We start from the raw sequence: 12,359 nt of genomic DNA, 5'->3' as shown, positions 1-12,359 counted from the left end.
ATTGGCTCTAATGAGACCCTTTAAATGAATCTACAGGGTTAGAAAATGTGCTGACAGGTTCTCTGCCTTGGCAGTGAAGAGCACGCACATTCTATCTTCAAGATGTGATAAGCAAGTGAGGATTCAGAAGAGATTTATCAGAATGTTGCTGGGTATGGAAGGTTTGAGTTATAAAGAAAAGCTGGATAGGCTGCGACTTTTTTCACGGAGCATAGGAGGTTGAGAGGTATATTATAGAGGTTTAGAAAATTATGAGGGGTTTAGATAGGGTCTTTTCCCCAGAGTGAGTGATTTTAAGACTAGGGTTTTTTTTTAAAGTGAGAGGAGAGAGATGTAAAAACGACATTGGGGCAATTTTTTTTTTTACACAGAGTGTGGTTCGCGTGTGGAATGAACTTCTGAGGAAGTGGTGGAAGCAGGCACAGTTACAAAGACACTTAGGTAAGGACATGAATAGGAAAGGTTTAGAGGGATATGGGCCTGGAGCAGGCAGGTGGAACTACTTTAGCTTGGCATTATGTGCAGCATGGATTGGTTGAACCGAAGGGTCTGTTTCCATACTGTATGACTCTATGAAAATGCCACCTCTGAGCCATTGCCAAGTATATGGAGTTATGATTGCATGAGAAACTGAGAGGTTGGGCCTATTGCACATTCAGCAGAGAAGGAGGGACAGACAGAAAAGAACTGTTGTTGTAGCTAGCGACTTTTATCAGTCTTACTATGAAATAATTCTAGTTCTAGGTATATAATTGTATTTATGGTGTTCTGCAGAAGTTTAAAACTGTGTTACTTGATGCATGCACTCCCCCAGCTTGATCCAAAATGGCTGTCCTGCACCTAACATAAATTGTGTGCCTCAACATTGTACTTTTCTCTTCCCTAGGGTTCAACTCACAACCATCTCCAGGGGATCATAACAAAGTTGCTGCGACCAGTAAATCAGACGGTTATTGTACTGGGAAAAGAACACGGCCTGGTTGTAAGTAATTGAATGGAGGGAAGGAAAAGAGAAATAAAATCTCTTCTGGGATCCCTGCTTAACTTGTGCAAACCCTGTTGGTGAACTCTGCTTCTGTCATATGTTCAAAGGGTTTCAGTATTGCCAGCAAAGTATAGGGTGAGCAGTGTACACTGTGGGTGGCATGGTGATACATTGGTTAGCACTGCTGCCTCACATTGCCAGGGACCTGGGTTCAATGCCAGCCTTGGTCAGCTGTCTGCGTGGAGCTTGTCCATTTTCTGTGTGGGTTTCTGCTGGGTGCGCCGGTTTCTTCTCACATACCAAAGACGTACAGTTTAGGTGTATTGGCCATACTAAATTGCCCATTGTGTCCAGGGATGTGTAGGTGTGGTGGGTTATCCATGGTTTAAAAATGCCATGTGGTGCTGCGGGGATGGATGAGTGTGGGTGAGATGTGCTTTGGAGGGTTGGTGCAGGCTCGATGGGCTGAATGGCCTCTTTCTGCACCGATGACTCTATTCTATGACTCAGACAGCAAGAGTACCTCTCCTTTTGTACTGTACGTGGTGCGCAATGGCCCCAAGCATATGGGGAGTACATATTTTCTCACTATTTTCTGAAGAGTTTGATGATGGGATATTGTGCAAAGCCCAATGATTAACAAGCAAGCATGTGTAGCATGGATATGGAACGAAAATCCGAGAATCTTCCTTGACATTTTGGGCTCAAATCTTTTCCAGCTGGATAAGCCCTGATTAACAGAAACAAAATATGGTCTGGTCTCAAATTCTCAACATATCACCAAGTAAACAAAATTGTAACATTCCAGTTCCTGTTTCCATAGAAACAGCAAGCTTAAAAATGTTCCTTCGTATTTTCTCCAGCGAAAGCCTTGATCTGGGGGTGGGTGCTACATCTGCTCTGGTTTATGTGCTCCTGTTTCCTGGGACAGCTGGGAGTTTGTAAAATCAAAACAATGCTTCTCACAGAAATCACGGACTTTGACAGGGTGAAGCAGGAATTTGCTGCTGGGCTACGTTTGACTCACCTTTGGAGCCTTGAAGGCACCATAATTATTTATATCTGTGTATCTCCACAAGCGTGATCCCAGAGTGTGATCTATTGTGGCTCCCTGGGTGGACACAAGTTAGCTTTGATCCTTGCCGTTAAGGTGGAACAGTGTTTAATGTTCCATCCCTTTAAGGCTGCTGGTGGCCTCCTGGCACTCTGCATCAACCCCAGGCTCAATCCACATATACTCCAGCCTCAAGAGTTGAGGTTAGAGAACAGGGCTGCAATCCCAAAAAAACACAGAAAAGCTAAACACTGCAGATGCTGGAAATCTGAAGTGAAAATGAAATGGAAATTCTCAGCTGGTTAGGCAGAATCTTTGCAGAGAAACAGCAAATATTTTTGTTAATAGAATTACCTCTGAGCTTGATGTATTGTAGCGGTGTGACTAATTGGGTATATCTTGCTATGTGGCATGGTAGCTCAGTGGTTCACTCTGCTGCCTCACAGTGCCAGGGACCCACGTTTGATTCCAGCCTCAGGCGACGGTCTATGTGGAATTTCCACTTTCTTCCGGTTTACTTTGGGTGCTCTGGTTTTCTCCCACAGTCCAATGATGTGTTGGTTGGGTGGATTGGCCAAGCTAAACTGCCCGTAGTGCCAGAGATGTGCAGGTTAGGTGGGTTCAGCATCCAGGTCAAAGCAGCCCGCTTGATTAGAACCACGTCAACTCCCTCCACCACCGACATTCAGTAGCCACCCTGTCTACCAAATGCACCGCAGAAATTCACCAAAGCTCTTTAGATAGCACCTTCCAAACCCACAACCACTTCCAACTAGAAGAACAAGGGCAGCAGACACATGGAAATACCAACATCTGCAAGATCTCCTCCAAGCCACTCATCCTCCTGACTTGGAAACGTATCACCGTTCTTTCACTGTTGCTGGCTCAAAATCTTAGAACTCAATCCATAACAAAATTGTGGACTGCTGTGATTCAAGAAGGTAGCTCATCACCACCTTCGCAAGGGCAAATAGGGATGGGCAAGAAATGCTGGTACAGCCATTGATGACTTATGATTGGATTTTCTAATGTTCCACTTAACCAAGTTAAACTATCATGTCTTAAAATTATTTTCCTTTTGTCAACTTTTTGTCTACTTTGGATCTGTTGGATTACTTTATTAAATTAGCCCTTAATTTCCATTATTCTTGGTGGTTCTCAGTTTACTCTAAGCATAGATACTTCTTTAAAAATAATATAAAATGACACCTTTGGGGCACTCAACGGGACTTTCTGCATCTCGACACTCTGCTGGAGTTCTGGAACATATTGCCTGAAAGGGTGGTGAATGCAGTAAGCCTCAGCACATTTAAAAGATACTTAGACATGCTTGAGATTCCATAAATCTATAGACCAAGGGTTCGGCTGAATAATTCTTTTTCGAACAGCACAGACATGATGGGCCAAATAACTATGTACAGTTCCTTTGAGATGTTGAAACCTGTTCAGATGGACATTAATGATCTCTTGTACTAATTGAAGAAGTGCTTCTTAGAGAAATTAAATTAAAGAAGAATAAATTAAAGAAACCTTCTTAAAGCTCATATCTGACTGTGTATTGGGCCAGGCCTCTTCAGTCTCTCCCTCTTATTGATACTGAATTTTGAAGTGCATTGAGGTATTTTGTTTTGTTAACAGTGTCCAAAAATGCTTCAGAGTTTTCTGTTTTGTGTTCTGGACAACATTGACCTCATAACTAATGCAGCCAGAACCAGACTAATCATTAATCCCAATGCTGTTCCTGGAACACTGCTGCAGCATTATAAGTGTTCTATTTGCTTACACACCAGAAATCACTGCAGTCCCCAGAGAAACACATGGTGAAAAGTGCTCTTAAAATTTGGCTTGATAAAATGCCCATGTAAATGCAAATATTTCTTTATTTCTGTGTGTTGATCAGTGAGAACAGCTGACTGATTTGTGTGCAATGAAAAGCCATCAAAATGACACAGTTTCAAAAATATCATTGCTTAAATGTATTTTACAGGTCTATTCAATAACATATAAAGAAAAGTCTTATTCCTGTATAGACAGTATACAAATTCACCTGCACCGCATATGCCTATTACACAAGTGTTAGCCTCATTTACGAGGTAAGACACACCCAAAAATTAGCATCACATGTAACACAAAACTATTTGTTATTTTACTCCCATTTGCACATTTCAAAATAAACTTTCATATTTTCATTTCTTTCTAATAACTCTGATAGTTCTTTCTTCTCTTTGGCACTTGTATTCTTTTCTACTGAAGGACCACTGTTCAACCTCTTCTATCTCCAACAACTCTTCAGTTCTTCATTTGTGAGTCTGCACAGAGAATCTCAGCTAGTTGCTGAACTGTGAGGGTTGAGATAGGGAGAACAGACATCGCAGTCGAGCTCAATCCTCCTCTCCCCAGGTATCCACTCATACAGCATGTTCCAGCAGGACATGAACAAGTGCTTAGAGGTGACACCTTCTCTACCCCAAGGGCTCCAAAGTCAATTGTAGTTCACTTACAGTCACCACCGTGAACATTAATTAACTTGATTTTGCATCATACAGGAAACCTTTCAATTGTGTTCTGTCTTTATCATCGTGATTCTGTTTTTTTAATATCCAATGTACAAACAATGTTTGTGCATAAGAAGCACCCATGTACCTGTACGCATTTTAGAGCATATAAGCCGCAATATTTTGAAAGCTTCTCTGATGCGGAGCCTGTTCCCAAACTTTGAGGAGCATTAGATTGTTGCTTTCTTTTCTCATTCAAGAAACTACATGAAATTGAAAATTATTTTTAATCCTAGTAATTCTCGACCTGTTACGAAATCCAAGCTTAGCTTAGCCCAGAACCTTAAGACCTTTTCCTATTTAGGGTGCCTCTTCTAAGCCCATCTTATACTCTCGGGCTAGATATACTCAAACACTTGCCAACTATAAAAAGGATCTGACCAAATTCTCTCATCTTTTATCTCAACCTTTGTTGACTATCTCCATTGCGATAAATATTATAGTCTGCATTCCTCTCCCATTGCTCTTCCTAAGCTCAAATGCAATGGCTTACTGTCTCCTTCTCCTCCTTGCACTGTCACTCAGTCAAAATCAGACACCTTACTTTTCTCACTCTCCTTTTCCTCTTATGATATCCAGGATCCCAAAACACAAACTGTTACCACCTTCATGCAATTTCCTGATTCATTCTATCGTCTTCATTTCCTTGAGAATTGATCTAGCTTTGGACTAGGGCCCAGTTATTTACCTGTGATTCTTAACAGTAATTCTTAAAGGTAACTGTGGGTTTAAGTAAACTTCATAGATTAACCCACTTTACCTTCCAATTATTTTCATTTCACATAGTACAATGCTGAGCCTAACACTAATGTTGCACAAAATATAACTGGTGTCCGAAATAGCCTTGAAGTTATTATACGTGGCTTGAATTTTCTGGAAAGCTGCACTGAAATGAGGAGAGGTTAAAAGCAAGAGCAGCAAGCACTGAGAAACTCAAATAAAACCAGAGAATTTCAGTAAATGCACAGTCGGTCTTCCACCACCTGCATTGGGCAAAAAAACAACACATGGATTTCTGGAACTTTCAACTCTGCTGATATGCATGTTACGAAGAACATAAAATTAATGGCAACGTGTCACGTTTTTAAAATAACTCATGATTTAAGAGTTTGTTCTACAATAATATTCAGTTAAAATTATTCACCACAATGGAAACCTTTTGAAAATCACTGCTTTGGTCACAATGAGAGCTTTGTGCTCAAAAGAAACAAAAGAAGAATTTTACATTGTTTATAACCTTGGGGCCTTTTTTTATTGAGCTGTTTGTAATCTTGTCATTGTGTAATTTGGTATTCTGAGATATCCTGTATTAGTCAATGATGTGTTGGTGATAGTGGGGCAAAACATTCAAAGTGTTCATGTTATATTGTTATGTGTCCTTATTAATGCAGCTATGACCCCATTTACTTTAGAAGGATTAGTGTCTCCATTACATGAATTATTATCCAAATATGCTGATATGCATAGATGAATAATTGTTTTGAAGCTACAGTATATGAATTATTTCTGGAATTTTTCCTGCATTTTATGTCCTTTTAAATTTTGGATTTAAGTTATGAACAAAACATGATTGTCATAATGTGGAAGCCAATATCATATGCTATTGTTGGGGCGAATAGCATAGGTGCAAACTGTTCTGCTACCTGTTCTGCACTTTGTATGATATGATCTGCCTGTACAATACATTTCTCTGTATCTCGGTACATGTGACAACAATAAATCAAATAAGGGCAGAAATTCAAAGAAGTGTATGGTAAGATGAGGCACAGTGGGAGGAGACACTTGTGGGGCATTAATACTGAATTAGACCTGCTAAGGTGGTAAGAATTGGCCCGTTTCTGTGCTGAAATTCCATGTCAAAACAGAACAGGGTTGGAGAAAATTATGTCTGTGACAAAAAAGGAGGGGCTAAGATTTTGCATGGGCTCAACCAGAAATCCCCAAGGGGAGACTTTCTTTTATGTACAAAAGTGGCATCACTGATACATAGGGAGTGGCACCAAACTGCAATGTCAAATATCCCACTGAAAAGCAGAAAGAGAATGACCGTTTGGAAACACAGGAATACGAATGTCATTCTCTGCACAAATACCAATAATGAATGAGGCTGCAGACTTTATTATTAGACTGAATCGATTTCATCAGCTTCTTAAATGCTCCACCACATTCATTATTGCTGTGTTTTATTATGTTGTTTAATCAAAAATAATTATTAGAGAGAGTGCTGCATTAAACCAAATGTAGTTTGTAAGTAATCCATCAGCTCGTACCAATTGGCCTTAATCTGTTGGATGATACAGGTCGCCTACACCAGTTAGCTGTCACTTTGCTGCAGTTGTACAATGTTGTGTCAGTAGGATTGGTCTTTTTGCAAATGTTCTCACCTCACCATTCTTCAAATTTTTCATCTTTCCTCACACGTAGCCACTGCGACTACTGTACCTGGCTCCCTTGCTGCAGCAAACCACAGCTCACCCGAAATGTAGAAGATGCCCATTGATGCACTTTAATTTACAAAAGTTGCATGGGGACCAAAAGAAAAGCTCACTTTGTGACAGTAATCTTGACAGCAATAGCTCACAAGCACCAGAAGCAGGCTTTCTTAGGCTTGCGTGCTTTATTCTTCAGCTCTTGTTTCTGACTAGTCTGTGTATCCGTGTTCCCCCTGGGTAAATGCGGCTGGTGTGAACTTTCATCTTCAGTTTCCAGGGCTCGTAGCACTTGATGGAATCTGCCTTCTTGTTGTCTGAAGTCATATTCTACACTGGGAGAAAGGACAGATAGATCAAATGAAACCACTGCCAGTTCAGGGTATAATTCTGTCAGTACCATGAGTTAACACTAGCAAAATGTGATGCTTCCCTTTTCTTTTCTTCCAATATTGTTGGTGGATTGAGATAGACTCTAGTTTTTTGCCTCTGGGATCCCTGCCCAAATCCATCCATCCATACAAGGATGAAAACCTTCCCTCTATGTTATGAGCTTTGGGCAGTCTCACACCAGTTCAATACCTAATGTATACAATAAAGGTGATGATTGTCCATGAAGGGCAAGCTGTAGGGAATGCAAGAATGACACTTTTGCAGCAAAGGTGATCTTCAGAGATTGTGTTTGTGCAGAGGGAACACTACATTGTACCTAACCTTAGATAACAAGGTGTAGAGCTGGATGAACACAGCAGGCCAAGCAGCATCAGAGGAGCAGGAAAGTTGACGTCAGATTATCTCAGATTCCCCAGCATCGGCAGTTCCTACTATCTCTGAATCTATTGTACCTAACCTTGTTAGATTTGCCTTTGAAGAACAAGGTGCTGTCACTGAACATGAGCAAGTATTTTTGTGGCTTGCCTCCACACAGATAACATACTTCCCTATCATATTATTAATAATATTTGTTTCTGTTAATGTGATCTTGGAAATCAGAAAGCTTCAAAGGAACATTATTTCTGCCATGCAATAACGCAGCTTCTTTCTGAAAGAACTTCTCAGAGGCTGACATCCCGCTACCAGTCACCCTTTATTTACAAATGCATAGCCTTTGACAATAGCACTGCCTCTCACTGAGCCAGCATTCTGGGCTCAGTATCCCTGACATTCATCCTTTTATGTCAGCCAGAGCTCCTGATTGGTCCATATTAACCGCCCCAATCGGGGAACTCATATTCTGTGAGGTCCAGCTGGCTGACCTCATTACAATCACTACACTTTCATCCTGAACTGAATGAGATGCAAATGGCCTGGAGTGCTCTTGTTCTGCCTATCATTGTCTCAGGAGACAATGATCATTCCTTTGCAACCGCAATGAAGGAATGCTGAAGAGCAGGAGTATCTCCAAGCAGTGCCTTTCCATTGATATTGAGAAAAGGACAATGCCCGAATATTAGCTTTCTGCGCAAAGTATCATTTTTTTCAGCTGAAGGTGATAAAATTCCTTTTACAATTTTTTTTCTCTCTGTACATTTTGCTCCAGTCAAGAAAACACTGATCTGGAAAATTAAAGTTTACAATCCCCTACAAATGACTTCACAGGTATTACAAATTACCTGAATTTTTACATTTAGTGTGCTTTTCCATTGGAGCACAGGACTTCAGAGCAACAGTAAACCATTTATTCCCTCAAGCCTGCTCTACCATTGAGTAAGATCATGGCTGATCTGATGGGGGTGGGGGGGGTGTTGGTGTGGGGAGTTCTTGATTCCGCCTTCCCCCAACAAACCTAAAACTCCACTGTCCATCAAAAATCTGACTGTCTTCAATAAATTCGGTGACCTACCTCCAGTGCTTACTGGGGCAAAGAATTCCATGTGGACATAGACTGATGATCCTATGAGGGAAAAGAATTCTCCTCATTTCCATCTTAAAAAGCAGACTTCTTTTTCTCAAACAGTATTCCCGAGTCTCTCCCATAAGATGAAGCATCCTCTCAGTATCCCAATATCAACATCCACACCCTCTCTGGATGTGTCAAGAAGATCACCTCTCATCCTTCTAAGCTCCAATGGTTAATACAGACACACCTTTCTCCATAGGGTGAGCCCTGTATTTCAGGAATGAGTTGAGTGAACTTTGTTTGGAATGCCTTTAATGTGATTATATTGGTTTTCAATTAAGGAGACCCAAAATTATACACAGCAGTGGTCTCACGACTGCAGTAAAATCACTGAGAGACTGTATTATTGTATAGTCATGGAGAGAATACTTGAGCATTAACCACAAAGACAGACCTAGAATTTTGCAGAGCCTTATTGGGTCTTGAGACCTTTGAAAAAGGTGAGCAGGAGCCCAAGTGCTGAGGACGGCCTCCTTTTCTGCCAGATGCATTTTTTTTTGCTGGTGGAGGGAAAGGTATAAGGTTAAAAATCACACAGGTGGGAAACTCAGCAGGTTTCACTCTAGTTTATGGGTGTCATGATTTGATGGAGGTATCAATGTTCTTGATGGGAAGATAAGGTCTGTTTAACTGTCCTGAACCAAAGCTATTTAAATCCTCAGCTCTTTATAAAATGATAAAACAGCTGTCAATTGAGTAAACAAAACAAATACATGTGACTGGAGTGCATTGTTTGACAGGCCATCTTGTGCAGCTTAAAAAAAAAATTAATACCTGTTCGTACTGCAGTAGACTTGATATTTCCCTAGGGTTGCTATTACAGATGAGCCCTTTATAGACATTTGACTAAGATTCAAGTGCTTTGAAGACACTTATCTCAACTGTGGACTGAGTTCACATTTTGATTGGCAGTTTTAAGAGGCTATTAAATGATTACCTGTCTCTGAATAAAATTTTTTTGAATAAGAAATGGAAAATATGAGAGGGTTTAAAATCTTTTGATATGTTTCAAGAGTTTCTTTTTCTCTCTGTAACAAATGTGCATGAGTGAGAGCTCTCTCAGAATGTTAGAAAGTTTATTTTTCTTCATTTCTACATTTCTCCTGATTCTGCACAGAGTGTATACTGGATAAATGCCAATGGAGGTGGCATGGACATGTGAGCTAGCAATAAGGTAACAGTGGTAATGTGGTGCTACTGTCACTGTAACAGTAATCCAGAACTTCTGACTCATGTCCTGGGAATTGGGTATTTGCAAATGTCTCCCTTTCAGGTACATATCTGGTTTCCCTGCAGATAGTTTTTTTTATTGTGTCTGATTCAAGCGCCTTAGTAGATAAAATTTCAGATTAAACTAACTACCTGTATAAAAAGCACTCTCCTTATTTTGCCAAAAAAGGGAATTCTTTCTTGAATGACTTCAATATTCTGTCTCAACCACCTTTCTTGGCATCCAATTCCAGATTCTATGTAAAGAAAACCATTTTCATGCTTGCTGTACAATAGTCCTTGATACTGCCCTCTGTTCTATTTATATATCTCTCCAAAGCATCACTGTATTGTTTCCGTTCTGTATCCTATTTTGTACCTCGTACATTATCTTTCATAATTTTCCTTTGCCCCTCATGATCTTGACAATGACCAAAGCAATTTTAGGCCTTATCCAGTTAGTAGGGCTTGAACTTGACTTCTTTAGCTTCCCTCAGTGTTTTAAAGACTTCTCATTATATAATTCAAACTCTTCAGTAATATTTATAAGCTAAACTCTCAAAGACTATCTTAATAATAAAAGACTTCCATTCCTGCTGTCCATTATTTCAGTTCAGTCATTGCCTTTTATGAACCAAGGCTCAGTTTGCACTGTTTTCGTGAAATCATTAACTTGAAATAAAGGAACTAATGACTATCCTTAAGAAAATTAGACAGAAATTTAATACCAGTAAATATTGCAGAGTGGGAATTCAACTGCAGAATAATTTGAATTACTTTTGTTGCTTTATTTCTGTCTCCACGTTAGTGCATTGTGAACAAGTGGGATATCAAAACGTGCTAGCTCCAGCAAATTCCTGAAAAGAATTTCTGACATTTTCTCACATTAACCAGAACTACGTTTATTGATCCTAACTAGTGGTCATCTCAAACAACACAATTCCACTCACGTAAGCTTCTAAAGGAAAGTCAACATATCTTTAAAAAGGAATCATTTACCGGGCAACTTGGACAAAACTTGAGTATGTTACTAATTGGATAACCCTTTTAAAGGAATAACACAAGCATGGGTCAAATTTCCTTTTCCTTTTCTATGTGGACAGCTGATACCACAGTGTTTCAAAACGGGTGAAGCACAAAAAGATGATCCTTTAACAGAATGGTTATCAAGAACAAAACTCAACCGATGGTTTGTCTGCAAAATTTAAACTGGGTTTTCCAGCTCATGTATGGAAATAACTATGGAATGTCAGGAGAGCAGCTGTCAATGTATTTCCCCTTGGAAGTGCCAGCACAGACACAGTAGGCAAAATGGCCTTCTTTTATGCTGCAATGAAGTCAGAAGTCACAAGCTTTCGGAGGAGCAGCGTTCCGAAAGATTGTGATTTCAAATTAACTTGTTGGACTATAACCTAGTGTTGTGTCCACTCCAGTCCAACACCGGCATCTCCACATCATATGCTATAATGATTCTAGGAGCAGATCGATTTTGAGATCTGTGAGGAGAAATCATAAAGATTTAGTCAAGAGATCTGTATATTCAGCATGAACCAGGTTCCACAAGGAGACGTAGCTATCGCTCACAATTTGTTTCAGAAGACAAGTGGTTATAGAGTGAAGGACTTCATTCTATGTCACGAATGGCTAATCAGGATTTGTTCCCATTCTTACTGCTTGCAATAGGTGTGTCAGATGAATTAGTAGAAATCATAGTTTGAAAATATACAGACTGAATCGTTGGCCTCCATGTCAGGGGAGCTGGGGTGGGGAATATGTTCATAGATCATAGAATCCCTACAGTGTGGAAACAGGCCCTTCGGCCCAACAAGTCCACACAAACCCCCAGAGCATCCCACCCAGACCCATCACCCCATACACCACCTATACACCACCTATACATCTCTGAACACTACAGGCAATTTAGCATGGCCAATCCACCTAACCTGCACATTTTTGGACTGGGGGAGGAAACCAGAGTACCCAGAGGAAACCCATGCAGACACGGGGAGAATGTGCAAACTCCACACAGACAGTCGCCCGAGGGTAGAATCGAACCTGGGTCCCTGGCTCTGTGAGGCAGCAGTGTGGTTAGAAAATAACATATTTCATTCAGTTCTGTTTACTACCCCTGAGGGATGATATAATAACCTTGGAAGTGGGTGTAGTATAGAATCAATAAAAGTATACCGGAACGAAATGATTGAATTGTTTGAGAGAGATAGTAGGA

The 12,359-nt window shown here is 40.3% G+C and overlaps 1 protein-coding gene across 1 annotated transcript in view; it reads left to right on the top strand.

Moving 5' to 3' along the window:
- LOC109937103 (dedicator of cytokinesis protein 2-like) overlaps positions 1-12,359 on the top strand; it is a 587,118-nt gene that overhangs the window by 277,066 nt on the left and 297,693 nt on the right. Inside the window, exon 25 of the mRNA XM_048603933.1 lies at positions 887-982. Within this exon, the coding sequence (XP_048459890.1) occupies positions 887-982 (96 nt within the window). The remainder of the gene's footprint in view (positions 1-886; positions 983-12,359) is intronic.

Source organism: Rhincodon typus, chromosome 12, assembly GCF_021869965.1.
Source record: "Rhincodon typus isolate 14 chromosome 12, sRhiTyp1.1, whole genome shotgun sequence".
In the NCBI taxonomy this organism is placed as follows: Eukaryota; Metazoa; Chordata; class Chondrichthyes; order Orectolobiformes; family Rhincodontidae; genus Rhincodon; species Rhincodon typus.
This window is presented reverse-complemented; position numbering and strand designations above follow the sequence as displayed.